The sequence below is a fragment of the Anolis carolinensis genome, chromosome 2 (genome assembly GCF_035594765.1).
Source record: "Anolis carolinensis isolate JA03-04 chromosome 2, rAnoCar3.1.pri, whole genome shotgun sequence".
Lineage (NCBI taxonomy): Eukaryota > Metazoa > Chordata > Lepidosauria > Squamata > Dactyloidae > Anolis > Anolis carolinensis.
The window spans coordinates 193283050-193296137 of record NC_085842.1 but is presented as its reverse complement, the minus strand read 5'-3'; the positions used below and the strand labels follow the sequence as shown (position 1 = coordinate 193296137).

The following is a 13088-nucleotide window of genomic DNA, read 5'->3' as shown; positions in this document are numbered from 1 at the left end:
GATGCCATGTTTGTTTGGCTTTGTTTTTCCCACTAAAATGGATATATATTAGTCACATGAGGAAGAATACTGTTACAATGTTATGGCATTTGAAGACATGCCAGGCATTAAAGTTACATTTCCAAAAGAACTATTTCCTACTACAGTAGAGTCTCACTTATCCAAGCCTTGCTTATCCAAACTTCTGGATTATTCAAGCCATTTTTGTAGTCAATGTTTTCAATATATCGTGATATTTTGGTGCTAAATTCGTAAATACAGTAATTACAACATAACATGACTGCGTATTGAACTACTTTTTCTGTCAAATTTGTTGTATAACATGATGTTTTGGTGCTTAATTTGTAAAATCATAACCTAATTTGATGTTTAATAGGATTTTCCTCAATCCCTCCTTATTATCCAAGATATTCGCTTATCCAAGCTTCTACCGGCCCATTTAGCTTGGATAAGTGAGACTCTACTGTATTTTGATTTCAAATGCAGGTAGACCAGGTTGTCACCCTCCCTATATTGTAGGGTTGTAACTTCCAACACCCCTAGCCTTGATAGGACTATATGTAACAACATTTGAAAAAAAATCGATTCCTGGTTTGAAAGTATTATTTTTTGTTTAATTGTGCAGTACACACTGTGAAAGTAGTAATTATACTCCAGACATGTCGTTATTATGGCTGCCACAAACTATTTTGAATTGGCTGAGACTCAATGTGATATTCATTGAAGAACTATAGCAAAATGTGCTGCAGGATGTCCCGTAAAAACAAAAAAAAATGCAGTTTAATCAACTTTTTCCATGTCGTTATGATAAAACCAATTAGGAAATGACATTTATAACACAGGAGCAAAAATCGTGTTACATAGTGTAATCAGCTGTGAGAAGTGATCTAACAATATCAGGAGGAATGTAACTGATTCACTATTGAAAGAAAACCCACACTCCTGAAAGGCTGCTGACCTTTGCAGCTCATGAGTTGTTATATCAATGCTGTTTGATTTCTCAAAGCTAAGGCCAGATAAATATTAGAACTAATCATCTTGGAAGTTAAACTCAGTAAATGCAATAGGGAGAAGAGGGTCAGATGTGTTCCCCTTCCTGGATGAATTTGGTCCACAGAGTCTTTGCTGTTCAGATATTGTTTCCTTGCATGTGGGTTCCTGATAAGCCCCATCCTCTCAAATCCATGGATTTTTCTTTTTACAGATGTCCCACATCCCAAGAAACAATATTTGAACAGCAAAGACTGTGGATCCAACTCATCCAGGAAAGGGAAGACATCTGATCCTCTTCTCTCTACTGCATTCACTGAGTTTAGCTCCAAAGGTGCCCTTGAAACTAAGACTTGGAGCAAAGCATTCAAATTACAAGAAAGGAGATTCCAGCTGAACAGTAGGAAGAACTTACTGACTGTAAACCTGTTCAGCACTGGAACTCTCTGCCTCAGAGTGTGGTGAAGGCTCCTTCCTTGGAGGCTTTTAAATAGAGGCTGGATGGCCATCTGTCAGGGGTACTTTAATTGTGCTTTCCCTGCATAGCAAGGGGTTGGACAAGATGGCCCATGTGGTCTCTTTCAACTCTATGATTCTAAGGTGAATCACAAGGAGCGAAAGGTTGTTGTTGGATATGGTGAGGTTATTGGAGAGACCATAATGAGAGTTTGTGTGGCATAGTTAGATGAGCAACCCTGGAAATTAGAGGTCAAATCTCTGCTCACCCATGGATAAGCCTCATTCTTTCAGGCTCAGATGAAGCCAAAGACAAACCCCTCTGAACAAACCTTACCAAGAACACCCACAACATGAGACCATTGATGACACTGGGAAGCTTCTCAGAGGCCAGATAGAGGTGAAATGCAGAGTTCAGTGCTAGAGGGAATACAGTAACCCAAATAAACCAGACTTTACACCAGAAGTAAACAGAAGATAGACGAAGATCAACCCATGGATATGAAGTATTGTGAAATCTTCCCCATCCTAATTATCAGACAATAATAATAATAAACTTTATTTATATTCTGCCCTTCTCCCCTAGGGGACTCGGAGCAGATTGTAGCATTTACATAGGAAACGTTCAGTGCCTTTACAGTCAAATACAATGAGACATACAAACACAAACAAGGCAAAGGCTTCTCCTTTCATTTCTGGCTTCTGGAGGTCTTGCTCATCTCTGACTCGGGGGAGGGGCTTTTTCTCCATTTTCAAGCCGAGGAGCCTACGCTGTCACCGGTCATGTGGCCGGCAAGATTGTTTGGATTGTCTCTTTGCCTTTCCCTGCTGAAGCAGTACCTATTTATCTACTCACATTTGCATGTTTTCAAACTGCAAGGTTGACAAATCCCGTCTCATGGATTTGAACTGCCAGCCTTAAAGTCAGCAGTTCAGCAGCACAAGGGTTTAACCCTTTGCGCCTCTGCGGACAATACTAGCAACTATAGAACTTCTCCTCATAAGGTAAAGGTAAAGGTTTCCCCTGACGTTAAGTCCAGTCATGCCTGACTCTGGGGTGTGGTGCTCATCTCCATTTCTAAGCCGAAGAGTCGGCGTTGTCCGTAGACACCTCCAGGGTCATGTGGCCGGCATGACTGCATAGAGCGCTGTTACCTTCCCGCCAGAGCGGTACCTATTGATCTACTCACATTGGCATGTTTTCGAACTGCTAGGTTGGCAGGAGCTGGAGCTAACAGCGGGCGCTCCCGCCGCTCCCAGGGTTTGAACCTGGGACCTTTCGGTCATAGAATCATAGAATTGGAAGAGACCTCATGGGCCATCCAGTCCAACCCTCTACTAAGAAGCAGGAAATCACATTCAAAGCACCCCCGACAGATGGCCATCCAGCCTCTGCTTAAAAGCCTCCAAAGAAGGAGCCTCTACCACAGTCTGGGGCAGAGAGTTCCACTGCCAAACAGCTCTCACCTCCTCCCTCAAAAAATAAATAAATAAATCATTTGCCAGGAAAGGGCATTTGTGGGGGAGAACCAGAAATGATTTTTTTCCCCTCAAAGATTTGCATGCTTGACTTTCTTTTTTAAACTCTGCACTTCTTCAACTAGACGGCAGTTGGCTCCGCCTACTTCTCAATGGCAACCAGCCTCTGAGTTCTGATATGCAATAACTGTAATATTTACCCTTTTAAAACATAAACACACAATTAAACATAACATCTGTAAACCAAAATTCGTACTTCATTACAGAGTGTAATGAAATTGGAAGGAATGGAGAGGAGGAACCCAGAGAACTGGGGAGGTCTGCCTTAAGAACAATGTGTCCTGTCTCCTCGAGAGTAAGTGGATTGGGAAGGAAAGAAGAGAAGCCCAAGAAGAGAAGTGGTGTCTGCCTTAAGTACAATGACTCAGGTTTCCTCAAGAGTAATGGGACTGGAGGGGAAAGTCAAGTATCCCAGAAATGGTGTCTGTGTTAAGAACGGTGTCTTGGGTCTCCTAAGTGGATGGTTGAGGCAAATTCTTCTTTTTCTTTAAAGGCAGAATCCCACACAAAAAGACAATTCTACATCTAAGAAGATGATTTCCCTGCTTTCCCCAGCTCTGTCTGATGAAGCCCATAGTTTTTTAGTGCTTATAAACTGTTAAATAAAACTCATGTTTGAAAGAGATCACGTAAAGAAATATTTGAGGAAGTGTGTGTTTGTGTGTGTAAAGCCAAATAACAGCCAAATGGAAGAAAAGATCAGATAAGAGCCTGTGACTTCGATATCTCTGTGATGATGTTTTCAAGAAGTACAAGTGGTTGGAATAAACAACTCTTGTGCAAGAGAAGCACGTTTCGGCAGCCTTATCATGGCCCAACACTTTCTTGTTTGTGCCTACTTTTCTCCTCTAAACCCACACCTCCCACATCTATCACTGGCACTAAAAGGAAAGACACATGCTTTGAAATGCGCTGGCTGGGCTGTCCTGCAGTAATGGGCAAGGAGTACTCACAAGTATTTTGTACTCTGCCAATTGCCCTTCTAAACCGTAAAAAAATCACCCAGATTAACATCACATTTGAGGAAGATCTTTTGTAATATTTATTCTCAACCCAAGTTTTACTTACAGGTTTAGTAAGGTTTTCGCCCCCCCCCCCCCCAGCCTCCTTATGAATTAGGCACGAACACAGCCAAGTCATTTCCTTTTCTACAGTTGCACAATGGCAACAGATGACAGTTTCTAAGGGGCACTGACATTAACTTGAGAGAGACCTCACTTTCCACAGGTATAATGCTCACACACCTCTTTTCTCTCGCCATTCTCTCTTGTCATTTTTTTATCCACATGAGCAAGGAAAGAACACCACTGTCAGATAAAGCATTTGCAGATTTCTGGGCCTTGATCATCTTCTCTAGCTCTCCAGGTGAAAAGAAAGAATCTCGGGGTGAAAGCATGATCTGGAAAACTGTAAGAGAGTACAGTCGTCCCTCCACATTTGCAGCTTTGACTTTTGTGGATTTGATTTAAAATGTTCTCTCTAGATCCTCCAGTATTAATCCTAGATAGTTGTTCTCTCAGATAAAAAATAGCAAATTTTTTTGTTGGTAGTTTTTCACTTTTACTGGTGTCCTATGCGCTAACAGCAATAAATGTGGAGGGCTCATGGTTTGTCTAGATGTATTATGTTATTGGCCCCTGTTATTGGTGGCGCAGTGTGTTAAAGCGCTGAGCTGCTGAACTTGCAGACCGAAAGGTCCCAGGTTCAAATCCCAGGAGCAGAATGAGCGCCTGCTGTTAGCTCCAGCTCCTGGCAACCTAGCAGTTCGAAAACATGCAAATGTGAGTAGATCAATAGGTACCGCTCTGGCGGGAAGGTAACGATGCTCCATGCAGTCATGCTGGCCACATGACCTTGGAGGTGTCTACAGACAATGCCGGCTCTTCGGCTTAGAAATGGAGATGAGCACCAACCCCCAGAGTTGGTCACGACTGGAAAACCTTTACCCTTTATTATGTTATTATATTAGGAACCCCTCGTGGCGCAGCAGATTAAACCACTGAGCTGCTGAACTTGCTGACTCAAAGGTTGCCAGGTTCAAATCCGGGGAGCAGGGTGAGCTCCTGCCGTTAGCCCCAGCTTCTGCCAACCTGAACAACTCCGGCTCTTCAGCTTAGAAATGGAGATGAGCACCAACCCCCAGAGTCGGACACGATTGGACTTAATGTCAAGGGAAACCTTTACCTTTACTATTATGTTGATTAACTGTTATTTATTTGAATGGCATGCTCTCTGTAACTATGGATGGTGCTTCAAGGGTTGATCCTCATGTCATCACCAAGGTCTCCCCCTTGTAACATCAATTATACCACACCACAAGGACCTCTCTCCTGTGACTTCATAAGAGGGGGGCGGTCATTGTTAGATCTCATATTTTTTGCCTTCAACTCTCAGGGCCTGGGGTTGTCCTTATCTGGCAATCTCTAGTCAAATAGGAATGTTGTTCTTTCACGCTGACTTCCAAAGAATGTCCAATCTGTCATAGATTCATAAAGTTGCAAGGGAACTCAAAGGCCATCTAAAATCCCATATATCTGTTATGATCCCATCTGCATAATAGAAACTGTGTACTCATTCTGGGATGAAAGATGACTCTTAGACTAACCCATACAAGTAGAACTTGCAGAAATTGTTTAGAAGACTATTCCCAGAATCCTCTAGCCAGCACAGCACTTTCACAAGCTCTGGCCAATATCCAGCAGTATTCTAGAGGAACACAATTCCTAACTTGTACTAGTCATTGTTGATGGACAAGGCCAGTTTAAAAGGGCTGAAGCTGTGGAACATTTTGAAAGACAGAAGCCCCTTTGTATATACATGTAGAAGTTGCATTTTTTTGGGCAACAGAGAGTGCTAGACATCTCACCTTGCCTTTGTTCCAAAACAGAGCCAATCTGCTGCTCACCTCTCCACTTGTTCCACATCTGTAAAATGGGGTTAGAACAGATGGTGATAAATCTACAACCCTTCTCTTCCTGAACTGTTGGCAACCTCATAGCAGAGGAAACTTGTGGCTATTTTGGCATATGTGTGTGTGTGTGGTGCATCCAGCTTCATTCCTCCCTGGCTCCTTTTCTAGGTGTGCAACTGTGGCAAACAAATTCCTGGGTCCAGATCTTTCTTGGTTACCAATCAACGTTGGGGTGCATCTGGCCATGTTTTATCTTGTACACCCAGGAAACGAGGAACAACTTCTATCTCTAACATAAGACTACTATTCTTCCTTTGAGAATTCAAAGGCATTCTGTTGGAAATAGCAATCTTCTTCAAGCCTCCACTAGTTATTTGTTATGTATGTAGTTCAGATTGCTTAATGTATTGTATATGTGTGTATTGGTTTGCAGCTCTCTTTAATTCTTTGTTGTGGGAGAGGCTGCAGACCATGTGACCAGATGTGGGCTTGTTCAGGGCTCAAACTCCATTTTTGATCTCAGACTCCATTGGACTTTCAGACTAGACAGAGACTCTATTAGACTCTCAGAACAGAGAGATGCTTTAGATTTAGGACTGTTGATAATAAAAAAGATGTCCAGTGTTGTCTACACAGAGAAACTACTTCAAATCTATTTGTAACTGGACTGATAAGCAATGTACCTATATACTGAATGCATGAAGTTTGTGAGTAAACCACTGTGTTACTTTTAAAGAAGTCTGCTTATTTTTGTCTCTTGAGAGCATGATTTCACAGCAAATATATTTTAAGGGAGAGTATATTTTAAGGGGCAATTAAAAATAACACTTCTGAAACATTCTCTCTCTCTCTCTCTATATATATATATATAAGGGTAATGAAATTTCAGCCTAGGACAAAACAACAAAACTACACATCCCAGAAACACTAAACTTGGCAGCACAACCCTTCATCCATGCCTCTATGTTCATACAACAAAAAGAAAAGAAAAATAAAGTCCTAATTAGAGGGAGAGGAATAAATCCTTTCATCCAATTGCTGCCAGTTAGAAGGCTAAGCTCCGCCCACTTGGTCTCCTAGCAACCCACGCAGCCCAGGGGACAGGCAGAGTTAGGCCTCACTTAGGCCTCTTCCACAGATTATCTAATTGGCACTATATGGCAGTGTAGACTCAAGGCCCTTCCACACATCTATATAACCCATTTATAATCTTATATTATCTGCTTTGAACTGGATTATCTTGACTTCACACTGCCAGATAATCCACTTCAGTGTGCATTTTATACAGCTGTGTAGAAGGGGCCTCATAGAAGGGGGCTTAATGTCAGGGGAAAACCTTTACCCTTTACCTTAACTACCACCAATTCCTCAATACTTTATTTCCCATACCACCATATTTCGCCACGGCAACACGTGGCTGGGCACAGCTAGTATATATATATAGGATGGTGCAATATCGCTGCCTTGCAGCGTTTTAATTTTTATATACTTTTTATCACGTTTTTATCATGTTTTTATCGTGTTTTAATTGTTTTGTTTTATAGTATATTTGTTGCTGGCCCTCGTGGCAGAATGTAAGCCGCTCTGAGTCCCCTCGGGGAGAAGGGCGGGGTATAAATGCATGTAATAAATAAATAAATAAATAAATAAATAAATATAGTGCATTGGCATATTTTGTCCCTAACCGTTCAAATATATTTCTAGGTACATTAGTTTAACAGCTGAGAAACCTAACTGCCTTGAATGAATGCCATTTTCCCAAAAGGTTATAGCATCATTTTTAAACAGGTTGTGACTTTCTAAAGGTCATGCCTTTCCAAAGATCAGAAAATCTCCAAAAGGTTATAGAGATTTCAGTTTTCCAAAATAATCCACCTGGGTACACACCAGCACTCAATTAGTGCCCAAGAGGAGAGAGCAATACCTGGCTGATGTTGTGCATACAAATGAGGGGCATTGCATAAGGAGTATTGGATACCTCCTTCTACAACATCCTTTAAAGTATGTATTAGTTTTGCACTTAAAGCGAGCCTCCTACAGACTTCTGGCCTATATATAGAAGTGATAACCGGCCATGCCCTAGAAATTTAGTCTCAATTGTACAACGTGCTTCAGCTGGAAAGTGTTATGGCTGAAAGGCTCAATAGAAAACCATGCCCCAAAGCAAGACAGGTTAGTGTACCAATATTTTCTTGATATCTAGCAAGAAAAAAGTTTGAAACTTCTTACAGACAGTCCCTGAGTTACAAACATTGGACTTACAAATGACTCATAGAGGGGTGAAACAACAAGAAGTGAGATAAATCTATCCCTAGGAAGCAAAATTCACTCCTGGAAGAGATATTATCATGGGGAAAAGATGTCTCCACTGAAGCTCTATCACCAATCCTTGTTTCCACAACAAACCAAATTTTTCAAAATCCAATTTTCACAGGGATGGAAAGTGAGGTGAAATCTTCTGAACAGAGGCACAGACAACAAAACAAACCCAGGAGTGTTTGCTATCCTTCACTATGCTATCAAAAACTAAATGGTATATAGTTACACTGTACCTGTTCAGACTGACATACAAATTCAACATTAAGAACAAACCTACAGAACCTTTTTTGTTTGTAACTTGGGGACTGCCTGCATAATGAAGAAGACATGCTATCACATACGGCAGCCATAAACAACTGCTCTGTGGAGCCAGCTTAGGAGTAATTTTACATTGTGACATGGCCAAAGAACTCCACCTCCCATATCTGGGCCCGGTTCTGTTCAACATCTTTATTAACGACTTAGACGAAGGGTTAGAAGGCACGATCATTAAGTTTGCAGATGACACCAAACTGGGAGGGATAGCTAACACTCCAGAAAGGAGCAAAATTCAAAATGATCTTGACAGACTAGAGAGATGGGCTGAAAATAACAAAATGAAGTTCAACAGGGACAAATGCAAGATACTTCACTTCGGATGAAAAAATGGAATGCAAAGATACAGAATGGGGGATGCCTGGCTCGACAGCAGTACGTGTGAAAAAGATCTTGGAGTCCTCGTGGACAACATGAGCCTACAATGTGATGCGGCTGCAAAAAAAAAGCCAATGGGATTCTGGCCTGCATAAATAGGGGTATAGCATCTAGATCCAGGGAAGTCATGCTCCCCCTCTATTCTGCCTTGGTCAGACCACACCTGGAATACTGTGTCCAATTCTGGGCACTGCAGTTGAAGGGAGATGTTGACAAGCTGGAAAGCGTCCAGAGGAGGGCAACTAAAATGATCAAAGGTCTGGAGAACAAGCCCTATGAGGAGAGGCTTAAAGAACTGGGCATGTTTAGCCTGCAGAAGAGAAGGCTGAGAGGAGACATGATAGCCATGTACAAATACGTGAAGGGAAGTCATAGGGAGGAGGGAGCAAGCTTGTTTTCTGCTGCCCTGCAGACTAGGACGCGGAACAATGGCTTCAAACTACAGGAAAGGAGATTCCGCCTGAACATTAGGAAGAACTTCCTGACTGTGAGAGCTGTTCGGCAGTGGAACTCTCTGCCCCGGACTGTGGTGGAGGCTCCTTCTTTGGAGGCTTTTAAGCAGAGGCTGGATGGCCATCTGTCGGGGGTGCTTTGAATGTGATTTCCTGCTACTTGGCAGGAAGTTGAACTGGATGGCCCATGAGGTCTCTTCCAACTCTACTATTCTATGGTTCTATGATTCTATGATCTACTTTTCATCAGATTTACTCCCTCCTCAACCAGCACATTTATTGATTCCTCTTCTTCTGTCTTCTGGATTTCATTTTGGAAACCTGAAATGACCTGGCATGAAGTTTGGCATCCCACCCTGAAGCAATGCCCTGTGGTGGGGACAAGAAGAAAACCCAGGATGTGGGCTTTGGGTTTTCAGCTGCCATGTGATCTTGCTGACACCTAGAGAACTTCCTTTCCCACACTTCTGGCAAAAATAATAATAATAAGGTGGAGGCTTCCGCACCTTATGCTTCTCTCTTTCAGCTTTTTCCAGAGTTGCTGTTGCTGTTCTTGCAGCCGTTTTGTTGTTCCTGCTCCGCCCCTTATCTAAAGTCTCCAGATGGGGAGCCAAGCAAGGGAAAGCAGCAGCTCCCACAGGGCCAGATGCAGACTCAGAGGGCAGGTGGAAAGACGCTCTGGCAGGAAGACCGCCCACCATCAACTAACCCCACCAGCATGGAGCAAGGCTGGAGATGTATCGCTGCCTTTTTGGTCCTGGCACTTTGGGCCTTTGGCTCATCTCAGGAGGACGCCGGCAACTGGGGGCCTTACTTTAGCAACAAAGGTACCTCCTATGTTTGAACAGGGCTGGCAAACGCAGTCATTATATGTGTGGAAGTGAAATGAGAAAGTGGGGAAGAGGTGGTGTCAAGGAGAGAGAGGAATTGTTCCAAGAGGTGCCACTGTGAGGAACTGTTCCTAAAAGATTTGTATGTGTGTAGACCAGCCTACTGGCTGTTAGGAATGGTGGGAGTTGAAGTCCAAAACACCTGGAGGGCCCAAGTTTGCCCATGCCTGGTGTAGACCCTCTTGTGAGTCTCCTAGATAGCTGGTCTGGTAGTGTGACAATGATAAACAGAAGTCTGCAATAGTAGACCTGCGTCTTAATAGTCCAAATTAGAATAGACTCATTGAATCAGTAGCTGAATGGTGGATTAACAAAAATCCCGTTGAATCAGTGGGTCTTTTCTGGTTGGGGCGAAATTGCAGACCTGTTATCTCACCCCCTTTCTTAACTATGAATCATTTGTAAGCCAGATGTTTGTAAAACAGGGACTCTTGGATGTCTCTCATTCATGGGGCTCTAGTGAAAAGGACTCTTGGATGTCTCTCATTCATGGGGCCACCATATGTTAAAATCAACTTGAAGGCAATTACTGTAATAACAGTAATTTTCAATTAGCATAAAACATGTAATGAACAAATATATTGCTTTAGAAATACAAAAAAAAATCCTTCTTCAAGAAAGGAACATAATGTTTGATTATATTGCAGAAAAGGATGGGAAATAGCCTGAAACATCATGTGGTAGACACAATGTCATTTTGATTTTTTCTTTTTTTTCTTTTTTTTAAAAAAAGGCAATACAGTAGAGTCTCACTTATCCAACATAAACGGGCCGGCAGAATGTTGGATAAGCGAATATGTTGGGTAATAAGGAGAGATAAAGAAAAAGCCTATTAAACATCAAAACAGGTTATGATTTTACAAATTAAGCACCAAAACATCATGTTATACAACAAATTTGACAGAAAAAAGTAGTTCATTACACATTAATGCTATATAGTAATTACTGTATTTACGAATTTAGCACCAAAATATCATGATATATTGAAAACATTGACTACAAAAATGTGTTGGATAATCCAGAACGTTGGATAAGTGAGTGTTGGATAAGTGAGACTCTACTGTATATATATTTTATAAAATGTTATTATGTGCATTTATGGTATTATTATAATGTGCAGGTGTTTTAATTATTCTGCAATCCACCTCGGCCCATGAGGAGAGGCGGGTAAGAAATACAATTGTTGTTGTTGTTGTTGTTGTTGTTGTTGCAACAAATACCACCAGCTTCCAATAGGTAAAGGTAAAGATTTTCCCCTGACGTTAAGTCTAGTTGTGCTCATCTCAACTTCTAAGCTGAAGAGCCGGCATTGTCCGTAGACACCTCCAAGGTCATGTGGCCAACATGACTGCATGGAGCTTCCAAACATCTGCCCAATTTAGAAGGGTTCCTCCACACCTTCAAAATTCCCTTTTTAATTCAAAGATGGAGCCATGGGGGTGATTTCATCCAGATCTAGTGTATCCAGAACTGAGTGAATCTATCAGTTCTAATTGGTATTTTTCAATATTGTCTCTTTTTCAGCATCATTTTATCTATTTCTCTTGTGGCCGATTCATCATAAAAGCAGAATGAAAACTTTTGACATTGAAATTAAAAATATTTCAGCTTAACATTTTGATCCTCCTCCCATCTGTCAGTCAGTTTGGCCAATTAGTTGATCAGTTTATCTATATTTATCCATCTATTCGCTACCTATCTGCCTTTATCTCTTTCTGAGGAAATTAAACATTGGAGAAGATCTTTTTGTATAGTCCAGCGAGTTCTGCTTATACATTGAAGAGGTCATGGTTTTTAAAACTTGGAAAAGTTACTTTCTGAAGGTCTAAATCCTTTGGTTATATATACAGCCAGTACGGTCTAGTTGGTCAGAATGAGGTATGATAGGGGAGCCCTTATGACTGTCTTCTTCTGAAGAATACAGAGATGGCTGGTTCAAAATAGTTCTTTATCAAACTGAGAAGTTGACTGGTAAGGCATGTGAATGGGTTTTGAGATTTCTGTCAAAAACTTTGAGATCTTGGTTTCCAGCTTAGCACCTGTGTGTGCTTTCTAGTGGTAACAGAAACCTTTAATGGAAGATCACTATCAGGTAGTTAAAACAGTGAACCAATCTGTGGTCTGTGGACCGCCAGTGGTTCCCAAGAACGAAAATATGGTCCGCGGTGTCACCATCACTACATTGCTGCAAGGAGAGTGATTGGTCTCGTGAAACCCTCTCATAGTGCCGAGGCAATGAGGATGTTGGCAGGGAAGAGGCTGACTACCCATAAAAGTCATGACAACAAGCCTCCTGACTGCTGCTTCTCCTCCTCCCTCCCTCCCCCTTGGTGTCTTCGTTTTTAGGCCTGTTCCTGGGGTTATTTGGGGTGCTGATTCAGAAAATTGCATTGGATAGACCACATCAGCTATAGATTATTAAATATGGTTTTCTGTGGGCAAACAGATGGTGACTACTGGATGGCATATGTTCTGTATCAGAAACTGGAGCTGATGTGGTCTATCCAATGCAATTTTCTGAATCAGCACCCCAAATAACCAGATCGAATCTAAGGTTGACCAAAAGCTGATGTGTAATGTTGGAGTGCGGTGCTAATGTTGGAGTGTGGTCCCTGGTCAAAGTGGTCCCTGGTCATGTAGTTTCTGGTTAAAAAAAAAAAGTTGGGAACCAGTGAGTTAAGAGAAGGAGCAGAAACAGAATAAACTAAATTTGCTTCTCTCAAAGCAAACTTCCACAGTGCATCATTGTTGATGAAGAACTATCTGTGCCAGATAGAGCACTTACTTTGCTATATGTTGTGTAGAAAAATTATTTTTATTTCACTCTAACTTTAACTT

General features: G+C 41.7%; 1 protein-coding gene across 1 annotated transcript in view; it reads left to right on the top strand.

Annotated features, from left to right (window-relative positions):
* Positions 1-9950: 9950 nt before the first annotated feature.
* The window catches only part of epor (erythropoietin receptor), a 30918-nt gene continuing 27780 nt past the window's right edge, over positions 9951-13088 (top strand). The window contains exon 1 of the mRNA XM_062974122.1: positions 9951-10187. Coding sequence (XP_062830192.1) covers positions 10007-10187 — 181 coding nt within the window. The 5' untranslated portion in view covers positions 9951-10006. The remainder of the gene's footprint in view (positions 10188-13088) is intronic.